The sequence below is a fragment of the Poecile atricapillus genome, chromosome 1 (genome assembly GCF_030490865.1).
Source record: "Poecile atricapillus isolate bPoeAtr1 chromosome 1, bPoeAtr1.hap1, whole genome shotgun sequence".
NCBI lineage: Eukaryota > Metazoa > Chordata > Aves > Passeriformes > Paridae > Poecile > Poecile atricapillus.
In genome coordinates, this window is record NC_081249.1 from 78,906,824 (window position 1) to 78,928,345 (window position 21,522).

The following is a 21,522-nucleotide window of genomic DNA, read 5'->3' on the forward strand; positions in this document are numbered from 1 at the left end:
TTCTGCCAGGTACTCATTTTTTCTCTGCCATCTCCTGCCTTTCCTCTTCTGCCAAACTCCACACAGTTGAAATGGTTATAGCTGTAAAAAGGTCTCCGCTGCTCCGATTCACATGTCCCGGGGGCTGAGGCATTGACCATTGGAACACTGCCTTAAAATAATCAATAACCGCGGGTGACACGCCAGCCTCATGCTGGCCAACCAGGGATAACTTGGGGTATTTCCTCATTCTCAGAGAGGAGATATTTGTTTAATAGAGGCCGTCACCCAAAAACATCGCTGTGCCTCGCTCAGACGGCCACGCTCCAGGAGAGAGTAGCTGGAAAGCCTGAAGCCGGCTGTGGGGAGCTCTGGAGGCCATCTTATCCCTGTTTAGGAGGTAAGCAAAAGTATTTACATGCTTACTGTAGCATTAAAAAGCAAAACTTTTTAAAAACCTCACTAAAAATTAGAAGCTTGCTCTAGCAACCTTGCTTAACGAAGCTGTAGAATGTGCTTTTGTTTGGTGAATTAATAAAGTGTTTTAAGTGCTTCTGGCAAACCAGAGTGTTTTCCTAAGCTGTAATAACACATGCAGATCCTCTGATGTGCACAGGTGGCCAAGCAGCATTGATTTTGGTGGTAGAGGCTCTCACTAGGTCTGGTGATTGTTGTTTAGGTACGTGCTCCCTGCAGTTTGAAGTGGTATTGAGATAGGTCAGGGAGAATGGGCAGGAACCCCCAGTTCTTCCAGCCGAAGCAGCGTCACGTTGCTCTGTGCCCTACAAGAACTGGGCCCTCCAGCGATGTACGAAAGATGCAGAAGAGAATTTATAACTCAACTACAAGGCTTAGCTTTTGTAGAAGGAGGCTAGGCTGTGCCTGTGCTTGTTTGCTGCTCTCTGGGGAGGGGAAGTAGGCGAGGTTGGGAAAAAAAATGTAAAAACTAAAGCTAGAATGAGATGGGAAAGCAGGCAGGCAAGAGTCAGTGTAAAAATACAACCTAGACATTGGTTATTTGAAAGACAGGTGAGATATCCAGTATTCTTTCCATTTTCCTCCATTCCCATTCCCCACTTCATCTTTCACTTGCCCATTGTTGGTCTGTTTAGATTTTTATCTCTTTGAGCTAGGGCTTTTTACAGAGGCTTGCAAAATGCTTTGCCAAATTTTGAGCACTGTGTAAACAATAGGTAATGACCATAAACACAGAAGTATTTCTGTTAAAAATGATCCCATCTGGAGCAGTTTAATGCCAGTTAGCTTATTTTAAAGATGGATTATAAAGCTCAACATAACTGCAAAGTGCTTAGAAGAAAAGGCATATAAGCACAATGCTCTTGTTGAACTCTTAGCAGCAGAGAATGATGCAAGTTTTTTGCTATAGAAATGCAAATTCAGAAGAAGTCTCTGGCAGCCACAGCTGCTTCACAGCAATATATGGCACCTCATAAAGTCTTTCTGTTTTCCCTCACAGTTGAAGAGGTCTGAGGACATCTCACCTGATATCTTACCTTATGTCTTCACTGTCTTCATTCTGTCACCAAAGTCTGTTTTAGCCTGTCTCTGGCTTTCTCAAATGGCTTCAAGCTACCTTCCACCAGGGCCTTTTCCTTGCTTGGGAACCCAGCCTTGACTGATTTCTGTGCTCCTAGACTGCTTAATACCTTCTCCACATCAATCTTTGTCATAAAACTTTCTGGATTAGCCAATGCACATGGGTAAATTGAGGGACATTTCACATGTCTGCCTCAGTTATTACAAAACCTATTTGCACATAACAAGCAAAGGCATCTGCATGTGCATGAAATGGTGTGTGTCCTCGTCCTTTTCCTTCTCTTGCACTTTGTAACTTAGTCACAGAACAGCAGTCTTCTTTGTCATAAACTGACAGTTCTCTCTGAGGACAGAAATCCACAGCTTGATATTTTGTGTTTTCATGCACATGAAAAAGTCTTGAAAGTCTTGAACTGGAATGAAGCTATGATAAAACATTATGAAGAAGTTTTGATCAGTTTGTGCCATAAAGCTGAAGGTAGTACACAAGTTCAATAACCTCTGACCCAGTAGTCTGAAATTCCCACACTGACATGGAGATATAACTGTGCATCCACTTTTGTACTGACCAGGATTTTCTCTCTGGCTGTAGATCACAACATGGGTGCAGTGTGAGCTGAAGTTGTAGACTTTAGTGAAGAGGGGTCTAATAACAGCCTACAAAAAACTGAGGTGTGACAGGGGTGATGGAGTGGTGTGAGATGATATAATGAGCAAGAGCCCTGTTTATAGCTTTGGAGATTCAGACTGGGCATGAGAAAAGACTTTTTTACCAAGAGATTGGGTAAATCCTGCAACAGGTCACCCAGAGAGGCAGTGGTGGCTCCATCCTTGGGGATTTTTAAAGCTCAGCTACCCAAAGCTGTGGCTGACACAGTGACCTAGTGTTGGTGGGAGTCCTGCTTTCAGCAGGAGGTTGGATTGGACACCTGCAGAGATCTCTCTCAACCAGTACTTCATTTATGTTGATTCTTTGATTTTAAAAAAAGAACCTGAATGCTATGAACTACTAAGCTACTGCATGCTATGACAGGTCTCTGAAAATTAGATGGGATGGCATTTTGGCCTGCCCTTAGCAAATAGACACAGTATTAGACAAGATTTCAGCTTTTGAGATGTTTTAGGGTGGGTGCCAAATAGGCCTGTAATCCAGTCTTATCCACCTTTATATGCAGAATAAGCATGTCACAGTAAACAGTAATAAATATTTCCCAATTCTTGCTGAGTATTTTTGACTGAAATAGAGGAAATGTAGCTGGTAGGCACCCTGGGGAGGCTTCCCTGCTTGTCCCAGTGCCAAGGCAGGGTTGAATATTCACATGGTATCCTTGGTAGCTGTAGTGGGTCTAATGCTGGCCAAATGCCAGTGCACCCACTCGAATTATTTACTTATTTTCTGCTGCAATATAAGGATTAAGGAGAGAGCAAAGCAGGCTCAAAACTTTGAAGGATATAAAGAAAATTTTATTAACAGAATTAAAAGAAAAAATAATAAGAAAATCAGAATAAACCTTCAGAACACTTCTCCTCCCCCCACACCCTCTTTTCTTTCCCACTGACAATGTGAAGAGATGAAACCTGTGACTGTCAGTCAGTTTACCACCCCTAAAATAGTCTTTCTTCAGTTCTTATAGGGAGAGGAGTCTCTCTTGCCATGCCATGGAGACTTCTCCACCCCGGGAAAGGAAAATCTGTTCGCAGTGTGAAAGTCCCTCTCATGCCTTGCAGCTTTCCCAAAGCTGCTTTCATGGGCCATGTCAACTTATGGGGTACTATTTTAAGGATGAGCTGTTCTAACATAAAAACAAAAGTTCTCTTCATCCATCTCTGGGAACAGAGGTTTTCTTCTCTTCCTGGGGCAAGGTTTCTCATCTCTGTCATTTTCTCTGTTCAAGTTTCTCATTGGATCACAGCTACTACAACATCTGCTTATTTCAACACTGGTGCTTCTGCTCATGGTTGTAGTTAGAACTCTATATCCCCCCAGTGCATTTCATGAGTTTCAGGGAAAAAAACTAAGTCTGATATATCAATTATATCTTCACCATAGCCTTACAAAATATTTTCAGCCCAAAACTAAGGCATTTTCTCAATCTGAAGAATTAGAAGAATCTTCCCATCTAGAATTTGACTCCTTCTTTACTGACCTTGGTGTCCCATGTTGCTTTCTCTATGTGTCTTCATCCTTTCCTTTTCCTGACCTGGGAGAGAATTGGTGTTTGTAGGTTCATTTGTTCTCAAGCTTTATCAATTGAAACAGTTTTTATAGAGTTTTGCAGCACTGAAAGGCTGATCTGTGCACTGGGGAGATCGCTCCCTGTGCCTCTTGCTGCTGCTCACGGGGTCTCTGCCGACACCGTGCGAGCTGCGCCGGCCGCCAGCTCCACTCAGAGCTTTTCCCCATGCAGAGCACTGGGAACAAGAAAAGCTGCTGCTGCTGCTGCTGTTTTGTCCTTCTCTCCACAGCAGGGCTGGCTAAAAGTGGCTAAACAAAGTTCATAGTGAGCCATGCTGAGGCAGCCACAGCCATGTGCCATTGTCCTGGTCACACTGATTTTGGCCACACAGTCCCAACCATGTGGCTGCACCCAGTCCGGGATGGTGGCGGCCGGCCACGCGGCCGCTCCTGGCTGCTCCTGGCCTTGGTGCTGCCCCCAGTGCTGATGGCAGGGCCACTTCTGCCACTGGTTCCCGCCACATGGTTGCCCCTGGTGCTGATATAGCCACTGGCTGGCATGGCCCAGTGGCACCACTGGAAAAAGGACTGGTGAGCTCCACCAGGACAGGGCCCAGCAGGCTCCCTAGTGAGGGACTCGGCAGCCTGATCACCACCTCTCAGGGGCAGAAATCGCAACCAACTACATGGGGCCAGCCCAGCAAATCACTTGTTTAAAAGCCGGAAGCTAAGAGAGACTTTCCTGGGCTTTGTTCGTTTTAAAATGTGTTTTTCCACAGAGGCATGTTCAACTCTTTTAAGTGGTTTAACGGAGTATCAACCTTCAAAACTAGCCAGCTGATTGTCTCCACCAGGTACCCACAGGGAACCATTCCCCAACTGAAAACAAGACTCCATTAAACCACAACAGTAGCCATTTTCTGTTCTTTGAGACCTTCAGTGCAAAAGAATTCAAATCATCTTCCCAAGACAGTGGTCCCAGAAAATCCAGGGCATCCACCTCCCTTTCCACTCAAGGCCTTAGCCCTGACTGCCAGCCAGGGTATTTGTTTGTGGCATCATGGTTTTGTTACTGATATTGATAATGGTCAGACACTTGTCCATTAACTAAAATGAAACTTTCTGGTAATTTCCTACCAACACAGGTTTAGTCCTACAATTTTAAATAAATTCAATTAAACATCCCAGCTTTGAATAATTCAATTTTAAATAAATTCTCTGAAGGGAACAGGATCTGTAGAACAGATAAGTCTGAGTAAGTCTTACCTGGAACATTTCTTACTACAAAATTGATTCTTCTTTCATTAAAGAATAAAGCTGCTGAAATCTGGTGCTCCATACATTGCTGTAACCCAAACCTCCCTGTCTTTTTCCTGAGCAGAGAGCTGCCATGTGCACAGGGAAGTGTTCAAAGTGCATTGGTATCACCCTCTTCCCACTGGCAGTATGTGCCATAGTCTCCAACATTCTCCTGTACTTCCCAAATGGACAAGTACTTCAGCTCAGCGAGATAACTGATTTGGTCTGGTTTTTCCACGGCATTCTGGGAGCTGGGATACTGGTAAGAGATTAATGTTTCTTGTGAGTTTTGATCTGTTTTGTTTTAAATTTGAAAATACAAGAAAACCTGTGTTAAAAAAAAGGTCATAAAAATGTGTTTTGCATAAACATGTGAACAGCTTAAATGAGAAGTTGGGTATGTAACTGAGAGAATGCATTTAAGGCAAAAAAAGTGCCTAGTCAAAGAACTACAAAACAATCCTGAAATAAATATCAGAATTCCAGGTTAGGAAAAGGCACTAGGTCACTGTGGAGAAGAGTTACATGAGTGTTCATCCTCCAAGAGTGAAAGCAAAGCCGAGGTCCTAAGCTGGAGGTGGTGACTTTTTGTGAATCCCACATTACTCCTCCAACTGACTTTATGTACACACAATTCATAAAAACATTAAGGGAAAAACTGGAACATGTTTCAGCAGGTGTTAGTACGAGACTCAGCTAACACTTTACAAATGTGGAGTTGCAAATGCCTTAATAAGCTGAATGCCTCCTGTTCCCACACTCCCACCCACCTTCTTTTGGGTTGGATCTGGTTTGAATGTACTCTTCTATAACTAGTTCTCCATTCCAGGTCTCAGGAAAGATCACTTTTATGTGAATACCCATGGCTAGAAGGGAACATGTTGGGGAATACTTATCTTTCCAGTTCATCAGAAAGCCTGCTCCCCTTGTGCTCTTTCAATTATCTACCCAAGTGTAGTTAAAAAGCTGAGCAAGTAACATGCGTGTGACCAGTACTGGAAAGATGGCAAAGTGGTACAGAGCTGGCCAAAAAACAAAAGAATGTTTAATAATAATTACCTTAGAAAAAAGTAAATCTCATTCACAGTCAGACTATGATGCAGCTGCCGCTTAAGTCTATGGAAAGCCTGCAGTGGATCTGGTTCATACTCTTATTTCCCAAAGCAGAAAGATGGTATAAGATCATTCAATAAACTGTTCTCCACCAGCAGCTTGTCTGCTTCTTCTTGTGGCTACCACTTGGGCCTATTACTCATGCTGAGCTTGAAGCAGGAGTTTGTAGAAGGAAGACGTGGAAGTACATGAGAGACCTTGTGGAAAATTCGTATCACTGCAAGCCCAGGAGTCATTGGCGTTCAATGAAAGGAAAGGCAGATGTTAGACGTGAGAGCGTCATCAGCTCATTGAAAACGTACCTTCTTTTAAGGCTTACACACAGACTTGCCTGTGGTCAGCACCACATACATCAAAAATGAGAACAGCTAGTCAGAGGAGAGGAAAAATTTGCATTGACCTTCAAAACACGGCATTAGGAGTAATTATTGATCCACAAATAATGCTGTTGAGTGTACACGTTTTCCAGAAAACAGCATGAGAAATGCCCATAGGTAAGGGGAAAGAAAGCATTATTGTCAGCTCCATCTTCCAGATGCTGGAAGCACGGGACAATGAAGATTGACTTTTCAGTGTCCTAAGTTAAAACAGGGGACAGGATGTCCCACGACTGGAGTCTGGTCCATATCCTGACACTACAGTGAGGAAAGATGAAGCTGCAATACGTTCCCCCATGCACCTGGCTTCTTCCCAAAGGAAACTGAGGCAAGTCATGACAACAGGTTGCCCGATCTTGGAGAATCTCCCCATAACTAGGACTCCAGAGTCAAGACTGTGGGGGGAACTTCAGAACAGTCTGACTTAGCTCTGTGAACCAGTAAACCTCCCTCCACCTGGGAATTTCATCTGTAGACTGATACATAGATCAGCAGCGCAGTCTTTGGCGAGTAGCCAGCTCCAGCTCCACCCTTTCCTCCTCCTCTGCTGAATCTCTAATGGAAATTATATATATATACACACACATCTCTCAATTTCTTAATATATATTATATATTATATATTATATATTATATATTATATATTATATATTATATATTATATATTATATATTATATATTATATATTATATATTATATATCATATATCATATATCATATATCATACATCATATATCATATATCATATATCATATATCATATATCATATATCATATATTATATACCTCTCAAATTCCTTATTTCAAATATTTAGGATGTAAAGAGAGTAAGACTGGCTCTATGTGTCATAGTAACTTCTTTCCTCATGGAAAGCCTGTGTGCAACACAAGGAAATGCCTGACTAAGCCATGGCTCACACACAGCTTTTGTTTTACAGCCAAACCCAGAAAATTCTCATTCCCATGTCAAAAGGCAGGTATTTATAATCAGGCAATGCATAAAAAGAAAGCTGCCAAGCAAACCCTTCATCCTGAGCCAGGCTAATAGATGACACAATAGTATTTGCCGATTAGATGGGAAACCTCGAAAGAAAAAGGACAACCCTGGAGGAAAAGGAGTGTTGGTTTGATGGGTAAAGATACTAACTCTTCTTCTGAGTGCCAGACAGTAGAATACTGGGGCTGAGGCTGCCTTGGGGACCATGTGTGATTGTTTAAGAGCAGACTTCTTATCAGGAAGAGGAGCACCTTTTTAACCTCAATGCTCTACTTCTGCAGGCTTCCAGATGTGGTCCAGCCACCACTGTAGGTGCTGTAGGGTGCCTCTGGGGTCCACATAAAAGGCAACAGAGAATAAATCCTTTGAAAATTATTTAGGAGCCTACAAATCTAAGCAAGTTTCATAACACTGTCACACAATGTGCAACAGAGATGCACACACACATAAATTCCATGGGCTTTGTTCATCATGGACATTCTGCTCTTCCTGCCCTATGTGAGACAAAAATCTTTCCAGCATCTAGTCTGGCCATTTTTACAGTTTTCACCTTTTATGTTTGTTTGATTGATTGATTGATTGATTGACTGATTGACTGATTGATTTGGGTTCTCCTTTCATTAACTTTATGGTAACCATTTCCTACTTTCTTAAATGTTCCTTTACTTGTGCTGCTCTTTGAGATGCTTTAACCAGCACTGGTGTGTAGAGACAAGGCAGTGGGAGTGTGCTGGCTGCACAGCCAGACCCACGAAAACTTTCTTGCCCTCTGGCTACCAAACTAAAGGCAACTTTCCCTAGCTCCAGAGTGTCTGTAGGCAGCATTATATCCCGAGTCATAGATGGTTACTGACTGCAATGTACTGGTCCAGTTCCACCTGATAATTACCATGGAAAAAGCTGATGTGAACTGGAAGTTTCTTACTGACTGAAGCCCATCTTGTAGGTTTTCCAGTTTAGCACAAAAAAAACCCAAAAAAAACCAAACAAAAAAAAACAACCCACAAAAACAAAAAACACAAAAAACACAAAAAAACCAAACCAACAAACAAAAAAACTGACCAAAACCAAAAACCAAAACAAAAAACCCAAACCAACCAAAAGAACAAATTAAAGTCAGATCTGTTTCAGGAAGCTCAAGACTGATTTCCTAATTGTAATCCAGAGCAGAATGCTCAGGAGGTTTAAACTGACATAATTCTTAGGCCAGCTATGTATCTTTTCTGGGCAGAAATTAGCTTTTCTCAAAACTGATACATTTTTTTCCAAATGAAAAACCCCAACAATACTGTGCTGAACCTTTTTATACCCTGAAAAAAGCAGTATAGCTTCAGCAGTCAGAATTAATGTACCAGTAATTTGCCAGTCAATTCTAGCTGTAATCCCACACTTATTTCTGAGTCACTCTTCAGCAGCACCAACATCCAAGCAGGTGTAACTCCCAGAGAAGAGTCAGAAGGTGACTTACATTTGAGGAACATGATGCCCAAGCTCTTAGAATTTAAAAAACACCCCAGCAGACGTGCTGCACACCAATTCAGGCTGTGCTTTTCTTGCAGGTGATTTTGCCGGCATTCATGATGCTGGGAGCAGGTGGAGCAGGATGTTGCGCTAACAGATGTGGGGTAAGTGGATATTCATGTGTTGAAACGGCACTACAGAGTTTGTGCAATAGCTCTTGAAATGGGTGCTCAGCAGGTGGAAATGTGCAGCGACAAACCATCATACCACTGTCAGCAGCCATGTCAGGGAAATGTAGAAGAGGAGCTTGATCTTCAGCGTCCCTGGGCTGGGGCTGAGAGCACAGTTAGCCAACAAGAACATTGTGGTGTTGCAGCTGCTGATAGGAGGAAAATCAGGGCCAGTGCTGGAGCCCTTAGGCACAATGCTGAGGGCAAAGGGGACTACATCACATAAAGTAAAACATGGCTCCAGCTTCCCTCCTGCTCAAGGCAATCCTAAAGACTGAGACAGCTGCCTGGTCCTCCTGCTTCCAGAGTCCTGTTTCCTCCATACCCTTCCATGGCAATCTGCTTTTCCACAGGTTCATCCCTGCTTTTCTCTGTAGGCATACACAAGTCTCCTATTTGCAGATCCACGCCAAAAGCTTGAGCTGCTGCATCTGGCACTGAGGAGCCAGCGCTGCTTCCTGCAGTTCTGACCAGTAGCTCACATGTGCCCAAATGTTATGTGTGTGAAATGTGAAAAATCAGTTTAGGCTCTCTGACATCTAAAGAAAGGCCAGAGATATTTTTTTTCCTTGATAATTAAGAATATTATAAAGCAACATGTTATAAAGGCATCCCCATTCATCCCCAAGCCCTGGGCACAGACTTCTGTGTGGCTATCTTTATTGGCAAGAATAAACTCACTTAGAAATTTTTTTGAGTCTTCATCCTTCCCAGAAGCAGCCTGGAATGAGAGATTCCATGCAATAAAGCATGTCTCTTCTGTACTCTACAATTAATATTTAGTCTGACCCATGAGAAAACCTTTGCCTTTTTAAAACATTTTACTTAAATTAATTCATTATTCATTATACCAAAATAGCATTCTTTATTAGGATGTCAGCAAGCACATCCCAAGGGACATGCCATTACATTGATTTTACCAGATGTCACACACACAGACAGGATGCCAACAATGGCCAAGCAGGCCAGTTGCAGAGCTGGGGTGAGATGCTAGACACCCTGGAAACAGTCTGCTTTGCTTGATTTTGAGTGATGTAGAAAGCAATGATGAAAAACAGCCACTGTAGTGATTCCTATACTCATTGAATCTGGTAAGTCATGAGGGAAAATCCAGCTGAACTGGGCTGAATTCACACAACATCTCAGGTGTCTCATATCCATCCTTTATCCCAGCCCTAAATATTACAGAGCCAAGAGTCAAATTCCCTCAGGCTGGCTGGGTTCACTCCCCAGCTGTGAACAACACTGAAAATAAGTTTACCCTGAACATCTCTTGGGGAAGAGTGATTTCCAGAAATTCAAAAAGAGGTGAGTGTAGCAGGGAGATATGAAGGCTGATGGTCTGCTTCTTCAAGGGAAGAAACCTCAGGCAAAATTTGCTTTGTGAAGAGTGGAAGAAAATGCACAGACATCCACAGCAGAGGTGCTCAGATGTCCTGACTATAAGGACTGCATATGCAAAGCAGGGTATGGGGTGAGGCCCTGGAGAGCAGAGGGCTCCTGGGATTGGTTCAAACATTCACAATACCAGCAACCTCCCAGACTGCCAGAGCTCCTTGGGAAGTAGGATGGACCTGATAAGGGGTCCCCAACTACTTCCACCTACTACCTACTGGCAGAGAAATAGCCCTCATGGAACTACTCAGGAGCCTCTGTAATCCAAAGGCTAGTTTGGGCACCTTTCTTTGGAGACCTTAGGTATAAAATGTAACTTACACTCAATACTCAGAATTGCAGAATTGCTTGTCATAGTAAAAAAACAAAAACAAACCCAAAAACAACCTAAAGCATTATTACTGATCAGAATTATTGTTCAATCAAAATGTAGTATTTTCCTCAGGGCAGGGACTCTGTTCTATTTTATTTTGCACAGTTCCTGGTTTAATAGCTTCAGACTTCATCAAAGCCTTTACACACTGCCAAAGTATCTTCAACAGTAATAAAAATTATTATGTTTCTCATACTTTTTATTCACATCAGTGAGTTTTCCAGTTCATGGTGATTACATGCTACATTAAGATTTTTCATTAATCAACTTTAAATTACTACTTACATACATCAACGGCTTTTTGTCCTTGCAGTATGGAATAATGAATTTGGAAAGTAATAGATTTAGAAAGGTTCAGTGTCTTGCAGTTTAACACATACACATCTGAAATCATCCTCTGCACTGACACGATGAGGAAAAAGGCCACCCAAAATACAGCTTCTCTCATTGCATTCAGCAAACATATACTCCAGTATTTCTAAATCTTCCTTAAGAGTTACTAGTAGAACAAGAATAGCCATAGCAGCTTTCCCAACAAACAAACCTAAGAAAAGATATCCAGATAACCAGACAGAATAACAATTCCATTAAAAAAAAACCAAAACAAAAAAAAACAACAACAACAAAAAAAACCACTTCCAGGCAAAGAAACAGAGAAGAAAGAAATGTGTATGGAACAAGAATCAGGCTAATAAAGAGCAGCACAAGCTGGGACAAGAGGAACTTGGTAACTTCACCAAAGCAGTTGATGCAGACATTCAAAGAATGAATTCTAAGAGTCTTCATCAGCTCACCAAGGACAATTCAATTGTGTGAAGGATAAAGCAGGGAAAATCAGCAAAAATTATCAGCAAGACCTTTTCAGTAGTACAGAACAAGTCAACATCATGGGAAACAAATTTCAACACACTCAAGCATCCCAGCCTAGGCCCCCTGTTGCAACTGAGGAAATGAAATATTTCAATGAGAAGTACAACTAGGGAAAATGCTGAAAATTTGAGATGATGAAATGGTTAATAAAATTCTTGTATTTTCACAGATTATGAGGCAAGCCTCCAGAAAAGTCTCCAGATAGTAGATAAAATGGGGAAATGCCCCTGCATGTCTAGAAAATGCTGAGGAGAGCCAATCTAACAGCTGCAGCAACTTCAGGCTCCTCTTTCGGTGACAAATAAAATCTCTGTCTAGATGATCTTGTACACAGTAAGAGAAATAGTTGGGATGAGGCTATTCATACAGTCAACAGATTCCAAATGAGACAATCATGTGACAGAGCATAGTCATCACAGATAACACTGACAAGTACTACTAGAACTGCTATCATAAAGCATAGTAATACTAAAAGATCATTTGACTTTTTCTTCATAATTATCTTTGGGATGCCCTCTTCTGCTATACTGTACTAAAATAAATTGTTAACATAATTAAGATTCTTCAACCAAGAAGAAGAATTAACAGTTGAAGTAAATGAGAAAATGAGAGGGGAAAAGTGATTCAGAATAGGTAGGAGTTTCAAAGAGAGTATCAGTCACCTTCACCACAAGGCATGGTTGGTAATCTTATTGTGAGAGACAGTGCATCAGCTACAACCTAGACACTGTTTTTGTCTAGGACAATAGACTAAATTACCTACATTTTGCTGACAATGGAGCTCTGCTAAGAGGCAATTCAGCCAACACGCAGATAAAGGCTAAAGAAAGTGTATCCAGCTTTGCAAGAAAAGACTGAGCTGTTAATCGGTTATGATTATATAAATCCCATGAGAAATCCCAGCAACTTTTAACTCAAGGATTGCTTTATAAGCAAAACAACACACAAAATTAGCCAATTCACACATCAGCATCGTGCAAGGCTCTACAGAAAGCAGTTGGCTCACAAGCTGGAACTGCATTCACCAGCTTGAACATGTTCAGACAGCGAATAATATTTTCAAGGCTTTGTCAAAAAACTCCAACATGGATGGTGGATATTTCCATTTGGCTCTGTAGTGCAGTGGTCTGTGGAACAAGTGGGATGAGGAGAAGGTTTCTACCTGCCTTGTGGGCTGGTGGATTTCACCTGGTATTTGCTGGCAACAGGAAATTGAGACTTGAGATATTTGGCTTCAAACATGAGTCATGAGTGACAGTATTTTCTACATGCTTCCTTGGTCATGCCACTGCCTGGCTTTAAGGCAGGCCTGCTGCCTTCTCCCTGCTCCAGGTCTTCCCCTGGCTCTATCAGTCTGCTCCAGTTTCTCCCCTCACTTGGCAGAGTTGTGAACAACCACAAACATTGATTCTTAACAAGACTATTGGGAAGCCTGTCCCAGATGCACCATCAGTAGCACCCTCCTGGGATTTTTGTTTCTATGGACAAACAGCAACTGGATACATCCCATTCATTACTAGAAAACTACCCCAGATTGGAGTAAAGGTAACATTTCTGTGAGAGAGGCTGATGTAAAACATGAGTGCATTACATACAATTTGATGTTACTGCTGGTTTGTTGCCACATGCAGCACAATTAGATTTCTCAACATAAAAAGTGGTAATCATGTGTAATCGTGTTACAAAATGAAGGAAAGCAGCAATAAGAAAGGCTTTTTTGCATTCCATCAATTAGCAAAAACAATTACTGTATCTTCTCTTGCTTTCATACCTAGTTCAGTACTTTCTGGCTTTTTTCTGTTGGTGCAAGGGCCAAGAGAGGTGAAGAGCTGGAAATGCCAAGGCACATTATACAGAACAGATCAATCCAGGACTGGCCTCATACTGGCTTTTGAAAGAAAACACACCAGATTTCTCATAATTGATAGCTTAAGCATAAAACTCTGAATAAGTTCTTTAACATCTAGAACAACTACAACAGTCAGAAGAAGTCAACTATTTTTTGTTCCCACAAATTTAGTAACACTAGTAATTTCAGCATAAAGTAAGAGACAAAGAGAATTCTTTCTCATTCATTGTGAGCTCTTCTTGCTACTCAAACTTCTGTGCACACAATGTTGAAGATCTTTTCCCTTTCAGATGCTGCTGTCAGTGATCCTGTCTGTGCTGGGATTCGCAGGAGGAGCATATTGTGTGGTCATCTCTTTGCTGGGGTTGATTTGGGGTCCTCTGTGTGACACAGGTGATGGAGAATACCTCTACCCTTTCAGGAATGACACTCTGGAGTGAGTATGGCCTACAGGCTCCTCCAATTTTGCTTTCCCTGATCCCTCCCCTATCTTTTTACAGTGAACTTGGATTTTTCCAAAATGAACTGACAGTTCACCCTGTGTACACCTAAACCCACTTTTCTCTGAGTAACATGTTTCAGCTGTTCATCTCTTTGACCAAGGAATAATCCTTGAGCAAATTGCCTGAGTTTCATCTGCTGTGCTTGCCTTGTGCAATTTGCACCATGTTTTCAAAACAACCGTGAGCTGTGACTCCCACTGGAGCCAAAAGGAAATGTTTGCTTGCTGGGACACATTAATCTATTAAATTATCAAAAATTCAGCCTGCTCTACCCACTTCTGAAAAGCAAAGCAAAAATCTTCTCTGAATCTTTAAAGTAAGCCTTGACAACCATGCTCTTCAAGCCAGAGCTAGAGATAATGAATGGACTAGGCTGAGATACCACAGCAGGAATGTGGAGACACATTTAGAAAGCCATTATGGCCCTTTCTCTTTAGTTATTAACATAATTTTGCCATACAACAAAGAGGAGATTCTTGTTCATGCAACAAAGTACAAATGTGGCTCTCTTCCCTAATTATCAATTTCATCTCTGCAAAGGGAATTCTGGGGAGAATAAACAGCTTTGACCAATTATAGTACCATCTGAGACTCACTTTGTGCAATCAAGTTCAGAAAATAAAATGCCAGAAAACACAGAAATCATTCTCAAGTTTTTTACTTTCTAATACCTTGCCAATTATTTTCCTCTATCACAGAGACAATTATTTGTTTAACCAGACAACATGGAATATTTGCAAACAACCTGAAAACATCATCCTTTGGAATATCGTTCTTTTCTCCATTCTTCTGATCATTGGTGTGATTGAAGCTATTCTTTGTTTCATTCAAGTCATTAATGGACTCACTGGCTTCATATGTGGCACATGTATGAGGAGAAGAAAGGTTGGTATGCAGTAAAAGTGTGCTTTACATTATATCCAGTTTTATTTTTCAGGCTCTGGTAATGGTACATGAGCTGAGAGATCTGTACAGTCCCTGGACAAGCTCCTCTGGGCAGTACAGGTGCATTTGCACACTCTCTTTCTGTCTGTCACATTATAGTCAGGGAAAACCTGGTCCTCAGATTTTTCTAAACAGCAGACAATATGACATACTGACATATTGACATACACATTGGATGGTTCTGTTCCTATTTAAAAAGCCTTTTTGACAAAGTATAATGACCCTCCCTAGCATATGTAAGTGAGAGACAAAAAGTAGAGATGTTTTAAATTGGACAAATGTAGTGATATTGTTATTTTACAGAATGGAAGAAAATATCTTTCAAATTCCATTTATTACTATTGCTTCCTTTTCATTGTTTATTTTCATTGTACAAGATATTTGCAGTAAGTCAGATATCCCCTGGAATATTACTTAATCACCTTTCATTCATTGCCTTTCAGACAAATATTTCTGGAATGTGAATGACCTACAAGAAATGCCAAGACAAGCCCTGAACTGCTGATTCACATACAATACGGATAGTGCTCTGTACTGTTTTATTTATGGGACGACAACAACAACAAAAATGTCCAGGTGTTTCACAGGGCAAAATTATATTTTTATAAAGAAGTCAGGGTGGAAAAGGGCTAGATTATGTCAGTCTGAGACTCCACATTTTCATCTCTCCAAACATACCCACTAAATTTTAGGTACTGGCAAAAACATTAATCTATCTGGCCCTTACTGCTGTGCTTGTCTATAAAGCACAACAGTCCTCAGATAAACGATCACCACTCGCCCTCTCATGTGTGTGGGAAATGGAACTGTTGTTAATGTATACATTTGTCAGCTGCATGAAGCAGGTGCTCTCTGGCTGATGTAAATAACATCCCGTCCTCCCCAGATCCCACCGTGAGCTCACCTGTCTGTTCCTATTAATTTGTGAATGGGGCACTCACAGATTTGAATGAGGATGAGTGGAGTATATATCGAGCAGTGTTTGAGACACCGCAGAGGCAACTGAAGAACACCATTTTCAGCCTCTTTCTGCCACCCTGGAGCCAGATCCCCTTGCCAAAGCCCAGTGCACTTCTAAATTGGTTCTTCAGGAGCATCTGAGTGTTCTGGCAGCCTAAGAGGAACATTTGGGTCAACATAGACAGTAGGTTTTGCAGCAAGAGTTCAGAAATGTCTTCTTTAACAAAAGGGTGAAGAACCTCGCCACCAATTTTGCCTTCATAAAACTGCCTCAAAATTTCACTAACTTCCACACAGGTCTGTAGGGCTGTTCTAGAATAGTGTACATGGATCAAGGAATTATCTCACCAAAGATAAACAAAGATATATGTAGTAATTATGTGCAGCTTAGTAATAAATGGAAGATACAATCTGAAGGCAGCAAATTGCATCAGCTTTAGTTTTTTAGCAACAGCAATACCAACCAAGAACTGCATTATTCACCATCATCACTCAAGAGCAAGCTCTTGATCTTGAGCTAATGTCCATGACTGGGAAATTTCAGAAAACTCACAACTTCAGTGACTTCCTCAAAGGTTAATTCTTGGTCATGAACTGTCTTTCCTCTGTCAGCTAAACTGTGAAATAATCTTTACCCATCCTGAATGCATATAGGTAGCTATGAAAACCTGAATATATTTAATGCACTTTGAGAAAACATAAATCAATAAAAATAGGCTCCAAGTTTTTCATCTTTCTGCACTGTAGCTTGGGAGCAAGCTCTTTAAACACACTTACTGCAGACATACATGGATGCTTGCGCTGTCCTCTAATGCAGCATGCAAAATGCTTCATATTCTCCTTTATATAAAATGGAGAAGAAAATGTCAGTTGCCTAGATGAGAAGCATATGCACCTTGGAGCATAGTTTCACCCCTAGAAGCAGGAAATTTAACCTGTAAAACTTAAATGCAACTTCGGTAAAGAAGAAAGCATAAGACTTGTTGAAGATTGCAAATCCATCACTAGGTGCATCCAAACGTGCCAGGTGGCTTAAAAAGCTCATGTTCATTGCCGGCAGGGAAGCATGGACAGTGCTACCACATACAGCAGACAGCAAACCAGGAAAAGAATTAAAGAGGCAACAGGAAATAAGGATAGTCACATGTAGTCAGGTGGTGAGAGACTCCTCCATCAGCACAGGGGCTCTATGATCTCTTCACAGTCCCTAAATACCTGCCCTTCCTCATCTCTTAGTTTTGACCCCCTGATTTTCACCTCTGGGGTAAAGCCTACTTTGGCTGTGCTAGCACCAGCAGGGGAAGAGATACCCACTGGCACACCTCCACCACAGAAAAATACATGCACTGTGCTGCTGCCATCTGCTTGTTCCAGGCTGTCCTGCTCTGGGGATGTCTGTGTGCTCTGGGGAACACCCTCTGTCCTGCCAACTGTGTGACCACTGGCCTCACTGATATATGTAAATATTAAATATTGCTATTCTGAACTTATTTTCTGGCTTCATTTGTGTGGTCTGAAGGACTTTTGAGTTCAAACTACCGCCAATAGGAAGATAAATGGAATAATAGAGAAAGCAGAGTTAAATCATCTAACTTGAATCACCATGAAGTCTCTCCCAGGGTAGGCATCAAGATATGTAAGCCATGGGAAGAGGCAACCTTCCCGCAGCCCACACTGAAAGAGATGCCTAAGGCAAGTGGGAGACATTGCCTTTCTGAGCAAGGTTCAGTCGTCCACCATGGACAGGAACATCTGATGCCATTTGAAGTGCAGCCAAAATGTCCTCTCACAGACGCCCAGAGATCCAAGAATCTCATCTGGAGCTAACAACATGAAGGTGTGGATGACCAAAGCAAACAGTTGTATCTTGCAAACACAAGGGTGCTAAAAATTCATTTACTAAAAATACATAAAGGTGACTAAAATTAGATTAAATTATTTCATCTCATGCTTTTTTGGATCCCTCAAATTGCCTTTTACATGAGTCAAAGCCTGTCCTCTCAGAAGTGTCACCAGAGCCTTCTCCAGGAACCGGCCAGCACATTGCAACAGGGGCAGCTCCTCATGCCGAGCACTGCAGGAAGACCTGTGAACCCAAGCTCTTCCGGTGGGCAAGGCTTCAAAAGAAAATGTCTACATAGTACTAAATGCAATAAAAACTTTGATTTGAACAGAGAATTGGCTTGACTGAAGATAGCGTGTTTCAGAATTAGGATTACAAGAGATTTTAAGTTGTTGAGTGCAATTTTTTGCAAAATGGAAAGAATTATTTCAGGGAAATCTCCTAGCAAAGGGAAAGAGCAATTTTGTCCTTGAAATGTTTTTTTGTATGGTATACATGAAGAACTTAGAAAGACTAAGGGACTCATTCTTCTATATCTAACTTTTCTCTATAGTCATCCATCTGTCTATCTATCTATCTATCTATCTATCTATCTATCTATCTATCTATCTATCTATCTATCTATCTTTTCTGTATCTATCAACTTTAAATAATTAACAGTCAAAAACTACCCAGACATAAAGACAAATATATTTGTGTAATTTTGATATGAATTGACTGTGCAATCACACTCTACACAGGCTCTGAAGGACTTAAATATGTTGGGCTTGCATCAAATTATTCCTCTTTATCCTGCATTTGAAACTCATGCAGGAGATCAGCCACTTGCAATTAGATAGGAATAAAATTTAGACCAGGGACATCATCTGAAAAATGTAAATGTTTGGCAACCAACAGCCCCGTATTTCAGCTGTCAGGATCAAGGACACAATCCAAATACCTCGGCTGGAGACCACAGACTAGTTCATATCCTCTCATTTCAAGAGGACCTGTTGGTTCATTTTGATGCAAATGTTTTAGATGCCTCACGCCCCAGGACTCAATGTTCTCAATTCTTTTAGCCTGCAGAGCAAAGTAAACCAGTGAGAGGTTGATTCTTGCAGACCTCAGAGTGCTTTGGCCTCTGCTCTACTGTCCCAGTCCCAGCCCTGTGCCTCTGCTCTCAGGTGAACTCTTAGGTGCAAACAAACTCAAAAAAATCCCAAAGGGAATGAAAAACCTTTTCAGACTCTCAGAGTGCTTTATTTCATCTCCTACAAAGCACCAGCTCTTTGGGCTTGTCCCTTTCCAGAGGAGTGACAGGCAACCTTCAGAAATGCCCTTCCCTGTAGGACCTCTCTCACCTGGAAGTGCTCATGGGCCACAGAGAGCCATCTAAAGCCTATCAGCAATAGTGTTATTTAACCCAGAAAGGCAGAGGAAAGGCATGATCTTAGGCACAGAGGCCACTGCTTTGTCCATCTTTATTTCTTCCTGTCAGTCAGCTTCAAAGCTGAGTAGCTCACTACAGTGCTTACACTTAAAAAGCTGCTCACTACAGTGCAGATAATTTATACAATACATAGAAAACTTCACTGGTACACAGCACTCCTCACTTTCTTTCAGGTATCCCTCTCTTCTTTTCAACAACCTATGTCAGAGTCTGTTCCATCAAGGTCAACTAATAAGGTGTAAGAGTTAAGAGTTAAACTGAGTATCGTAGAGTCACAGAATGGTTTGAGTTAGAAGGGACCTTATAATCATCTAGTTTCCAACCCTCTTTCACAGGCAGGGACACCTTCCACTAGACTGGGTTGCTCAGAGCCCCATCCAACACAGCCTTAAGCACTTCCAGGGATGGGGCATCCACAGCTCCTCTGGACAGCCTGTGCCAGTGCCTCACCACCCTCACAGTAAAGAATTTCTTTGTGATATCTAATCTAAACCTACCCTCTTTCAGTTTAAAGTCATTGCTCCTTGTCCTGTCACTACATGCCCCTGGAAAAAGTCACTCCTCAGCTTTCTCATATTCTCTTCAGCTGCTGGAAAGAACTTGTATCCCCTAAGCTCAGAACCATTGGAGATACACCAGAATATCTTGGCTGCTATTCCAGGAGGGCAAGGTGTCTCCAACAGGGACTGTAACCTCTACTTGGCCAAGTGGACATCTCAGAGGTTTTATAGCATCTCAGGTGACGGCAGCCATCTCTATGTGAGCATTCAAATCAAGCTCTGAAACATCTACTGGGTACAGTGACACTGCTCTTAGAAGCAGCCCTGAGTTCATCAGTCTGAGACCTGTCCTCACTCTGTCCTGCCTCACAAGACTGGAAACAGGTCAGTCAATCACCCCCTAAGATTATGTATTTCTCCCCACGGGTTACTCTGGGAGCTTGAAGTGCATGAAGCATGGCATCTGGCACCCAAAGCCCCCCATCATGAGCAGGGAGTGAAGCCCACCTCAAAAATTTCTTAATTTGTGAGATTTCTTTTTTTTCCCCTTAAAATAGATGCATTAGGTGAGAGTCATTTAATGTCAAAAGAGAACAATAACAGATTCAGTGAGGAACTGGTCTTGGCATAAGCTTGTATTTTTACAATCCTTCTTCCTTGTACTGTATATCAGCAAAAAACACTCCAGATTTAGATGAACTACCTTACACATCCTCTTTCTCTAAGTCTCCTTCATCTCCTCATGTAATGTTTTCGTTTACATTGTGCCCTACCTCATCTGCCCTCCACCCCTCTGGGTCTTTAAATGAAGTTTGTCGGGAGAATTTTATGCCTGACAATTTTTTTGGTTTTTTCCCAAGAGATGAAAAGAAGCAGGGTCAGTCAGGAAATTCTCTGCAGATGTCAAGTTCAAATCTTGCTTTGGGCATGTGGAATTTAGTTGACCCTCACATGAAGGGTGAAAGGCCAGGTATGTCCTCCCAGGAGTGTCTGATTGCAGAGCAGACTGAGACCTGGCTGCATTCACCCTCAGCCACATGCCTGTTCCTTTTCCTGTTCCTGCCTACAAAATATGCTGCAAAACACTTGTTCATAGAAAAAAGACTTAGTATGTGTACATTGTTTTAAAAGTTTGTGGAACACCCATTTTGAGCTAGGAAAGCAAACCAGAGAAACCAATAGCTCCACTGCCACTGGAAATGGAGCTGCAGTTTCTAGGACCTTGCAGCAGGTTCATTTAAGGTAGAAGGGAGTGTTTCTAATTACCACCCCAAAAAACATGCCTTTAAAATGCACAGTGTCCCTTTTTGTACTTAAAATAACTGGGTCAAATTTGAAAGTCATTACTCAGTGAAAATAGCATTTGATTTTAAATATAAAGGAATATTTTTCTTAAGGCAGGTTAAGTAATCATCTGGTTGTTAGGCTTTTTCATCACTTTTAATTTTCACTTCTTTTTAAACACTAATTATAGAGTCTTCCCACCAGATCACTACATAACTTACCAGAACCTTTATTTCCCCTTGTACAGAGAGGTGTCACAGAAAACATGGAGTTCCTGCACTTTTCCCCTTTTCTTCTCACAGCCATCACCTATGTGCCTGTGTGTTCCTACTGTGTCCTGCCAACAGGATGTGTTTAGCCTGTGCCACTGTCACTTCCATG

The 21,522-nt window shown here is 41.6% G+C and overlaps 1 protein-coding gene across 1 annotated transcript; it reads left to right on the plus strand.

The window, feature by feature from the left end:
* The first annotated feature begins 256 nt into the window (after positions 1-256).
* Positions 257-17,572, plus strand: LOC131574783 (transmembrane 4 L6 family member 1-like). Its single transcript, XM_058829525.1, has 6 exons — positions 257-379; positions 5,094-5,273; positions 9,056-9,121; positions 13,965-14,110; positions 14,876-15,062; positions 15,566-17,572. Exons 2-6 carry the CDS (start codon positions 5,103-5,105, stop codon positions 15,584-15,586), a joined length of 591 nt encoding a protein of 196 aa, XP_058685508.1. The 5' UTR covers positions 257-379; positions 5,094-5,102; the 3' UTR covers positions 15,587-17,572.
* The last annotated feature ends 3,950 nt before the right edge of the window (positions 17,573-21,522 follow it).